Here is a 3,405-nt window from a genome sequence, read left to right on the forward strand (position 1 = left end):
AAGATATTGTGTCCATCTACAACTAAAAAAATATTTAAAAAAACTCAGTAATTCTAATTCTTGGAACCTATCTAAAGGGGATAACCCACCACTCAAACATTTATATGCATAATCTCATAGAAACTATTACTTATTAAAGGTGGGAAATGGAAGGCTTGGCATGGTGGTGCATGCCTGTAATTCCCAGCAACTTGGAAGGCTAAGGCAGGAGAATCGCAAGTTCAAGGTCAGCCTCAGCAACTCAGTGATACTGTCTCAAAAAATAAAAAATGAAAAGGGTTGTGGAATGTGGCTCAGTGGTAAAGTGTGTCTGGATTCAATCCACAGTGCTAAAAGAAAAAAAAAGAGGGGAGGGAGTGGGAAATGATCTACATGTGCAACAATTACATTAAAATGCATCTGGGGGGGGCTGGGGTTGTGGCTCAGTGGTAGAGCGCTTGCCTAGCATGTGTGAGGCATTGGGTTTGATTCTCAGCACTGCATATAAGTAAATAAAGGTCCATTGACATCTAAAAAATATTTAAAAAAATGCATCTCGTTTTTTTGATAACATTTTGGAAAAAATGTTAGAAATCAGAAAAGGTTATGTGAAAACAATTCAGGAAAGAATACTATATTGTGAAAATTATGCATTGTATGTTATTGCTATATATTTAATATGAACAGAACTCTAAACCTAAGAAGAGCTCCCAAGATGTTGATTGTAGTTAGCCCTGAATGAGAGGACACAATTCGTTTTTATCTTCTTTTTCTGAAATTGTCTTCAATTACCTTGTAGTATTATCTGAATCCCAGGACTTACCCTCCAACACAAGCACAAAAGGCAAGAAAATGTGGAGACGCAGAGGCTGAAAAAAACTCAGATGCAGTTGACTAGCTCAGTTTTATTTTCTGCACTAACAAACATGTAAAACTCCAAATAAGAGGACTCGTAGTGCCCAAGGGCCAGTCCAGGTAAATTTTTAGACCCTAACACTTAAGTAGCAAGTACTTTGGGAATCACTGCCCTAGGCAACCATGTACTACCTAGATGGGGGTCATAGGTTAAACTGGATCCCTTAGCCAAGCACAGGCTTAGCGGGAAATGGGGGGCCCAAAGTGCTGCATGGTCCGCAACACCAGGGAAAGGTGTTCAAGACAGTTGATGATGGAAATTCGGAGGAGGCGAGCATCTTCAGCTGTCCATTTGCTAAAAAAGTGAAGGAAAAAGAAAATTGAGTTGGAAGTGGTAACTCTTTGGCTTTCTTGATGTCTTCCTCAGGTATCTATTACAAGAAACTCTTGTGTTATGGTTTGAATATGTGGTGTCCCCCAGAAGCTCATCTGAGACAATGCAAGAATATTGTGAGATGCAAGGAGTAGATAATGAGAGTTGTGCCTGGTCAGTGGAGTATGGACTCACTGGGTGCTAACTGTAGGCAGGTGGGGTGTGGCTGAAGGAGGTGGGTCACTGGGGATGTGCCTTTGGGGTTTATCTTTTGTGCCTGGTGAGCAGAGCTTTGTCTGTCTGTCTCTGTGTCTGCTTCCTGCTGTGCTATCCTGAGCTGCTTTCTTCGGCCATGCCCCTCTGCCATGATGCACTGCCTCACCTCAGGCACAGAGCAATGGAGTCAGCAGAGCGTGGACCCAACCTCTGAAACCATGGCCAAAATGAACTTGTCAGGTCTTTTGTTCACAGTGATGAAAAGGTGACTTAAACAAAAATGGTTACATCACTCATAATGTAATCATTTCGGGCTGGGGAGATAGCTTAGTTGGTAGAGTGCTTGCCTCACAAGCACAAGGCCCTGGGTTCAATCCCCAGCACCGCAAACAAAAATAAAAAATAAAAAAATATAATGTAATCATTTCACCTCTGAACATTCTTGCATTATATCATACATGAGCTTTTGGGGGACACCTCACATCTAAAGCATAACACTTTGGGGCCCTGTTGTTAAAGAACTCCTTAGGCAGAGTGGCCCAGTGCACCCTTCCTCCTCCTTAGAACTAAACCTTGTTGTCTCCATGTCTCCAATGGAGTATCTGCAGTCGAGATTGGCCCAGCCCCTTGGCAACCGCCCATCAGACCCTTCTGTGACTTACATGGCCAGGACGTTGCCCCTCACTGTAAGCTCCTTCTCAATGACCCCTTGGTGTGGCTCAACATCTGGAGACAGGGATCCATGGGCGATTTCTGCCTCCAAAGGGCTCGGGAAAGGCACCCTGAGGGCACTGGTGGAGACTGAGTAAAGGCACCATCCAATATCGGCGTGTATGTACGTCGAGCCTCTTGGTCCCTCCACACCCCCATCTCAGGCCACCCTAATCTAAACCCCTTCAGACCTATTTCCGCACGCCTCAGCGATCCCTGGGCCTAACCCACCGCAGCCTCAGCCTGTTCACTCCCTTCGGCCATCGCACCCGCTCTCATGCCCAGACCGCCCCTCCGCCCAAATACCCCCAATAGCTGGTTTCCCCTGGCCCTTCTCTTTCTCCCAAGCCACCTCTATCCCCGCCACAGGCAGTCCCCCGCCAGTTCCCTGCCGTCCCCCGGGGTAGGATACAACATATGAGGTCGGATTAGAGACCTTCTGTTTCCAGAGGCGCCTGTGCCGGAAACTGGGACAGTACCGTAAGATCCACGGGCTGCAGCTACCACTATGTCAGTGCCGCAGGTGCAGCTGCGGGGACGCAGGCAGCCGGTACGGCCCGCCGCCGCGTTGCTTGTACCTCTGTTTGGGGCCTGCATGTCCGCCGCTGCTCCGCCTTCCACTCCACGCTCCGAGCGCAAGACCAACAGCCCGCCCTCTCCTCCGGCTTCCGAGATTCAGCGGTTCCTTCCTGAAACTCCGCCCCTAACTCTTGACACCACCCCACGCGCGCCTGCGCAAACCGGCTACCGGCCAGTACGCCGGGGGCGTGGTCAGCTCCTGCCTTGACGACTCTGCCAGGGACCCTCGTTGATCTAGTCAGCAGTGGAGACTGAGGGCCCTTCCAAAAACTCTGCCCTTTCGCACATGACTTAATCCCAGGGCGCCTGCGCGAACATTCCCCTAGCAAGGCCACCAGGTGTGTGGTCTGTGCTGCCCTCGGGCCTGGTAGACTAAGGTTTCCTCACAAAACTTCATGCATCAGAGCAGGAGGCGACTTGGGCTCCCCAAAGTGGCTGCCCAAACAGGCAAACAAGGGACTACCAATGGGCGTGTTACTGCTTCCCACCCAACTGGCCCTACCCAGCATTCCCGGAGACACCTTTGACTGCCCAGCCAATGAGCGCTCCCTCACGAAGCCCCGCCCCTTTCAGTAGTACCCTTAAGAGCTCAGTGTGCCGATGCAAATTGGTCCTACTTTAGTTTTCCTGGTGGTTTGGGGTGAGGCAACCAGGCCTGTGGCCAGGTTCCTGCCTTGGCTGTTTTCCAGGAC

The 3,405-nt window shown here is 49.5% G+C and overlaps 1 protein-coding gene across 2 annotated transcripts; it reads right to left on the bottom strand.

Annotated features, from left to right (window-relative positions):
• Window positions 1-864: 864 nt before the first annotated feature.
• Lage3 (L antigen family member 3) lies at window positions 865-3,156 on the bottom strand. Of its 2 annotated transcripts, none has more exons than XM_047536542.1 (3): window positions 2,713-3,156; window positions 2,086-2,224; window positions 865-1,189 (listed from the first exon to the last, which is right to left on the bottom strand). In XM_047536542.1, exons 1-3 carry the CDS (start codon window positions 2,729-2,731, stop codon window positions 1,075-1,077), a joined length of 273 nt encoding a protein of 90 aa, XP_047392498.1. In that variant the 5' UTR covers window positions 2,732-3,156; the 3' UTR covers window positions 865-1,074. The 2 variants fall into 2 exon arrangements, with proteins under 2 accessions (XP_047392498.1, XP_047392497.1); XM_047536541.1 differs by having other exon boundaries at window positions 2,086-2,214; window positions 2,547-3,146.
• Between the last annotated feature and the right edge of the window lie 249 nt (window positions 3,157-3,405).

Source organism: Sciurus carolinensis, chromosome X (genome assembly GCF_902686445.1).
Source record: "Sciurus carolinensis chromosome X, mSciCar1.2, whole genome shotgun sequence".
NCBI lineage: Eukaryota > Metazoa > Chordata > Mammalia > Rodentia > Sciuridae > Sciurus > Sciurus carolinensis.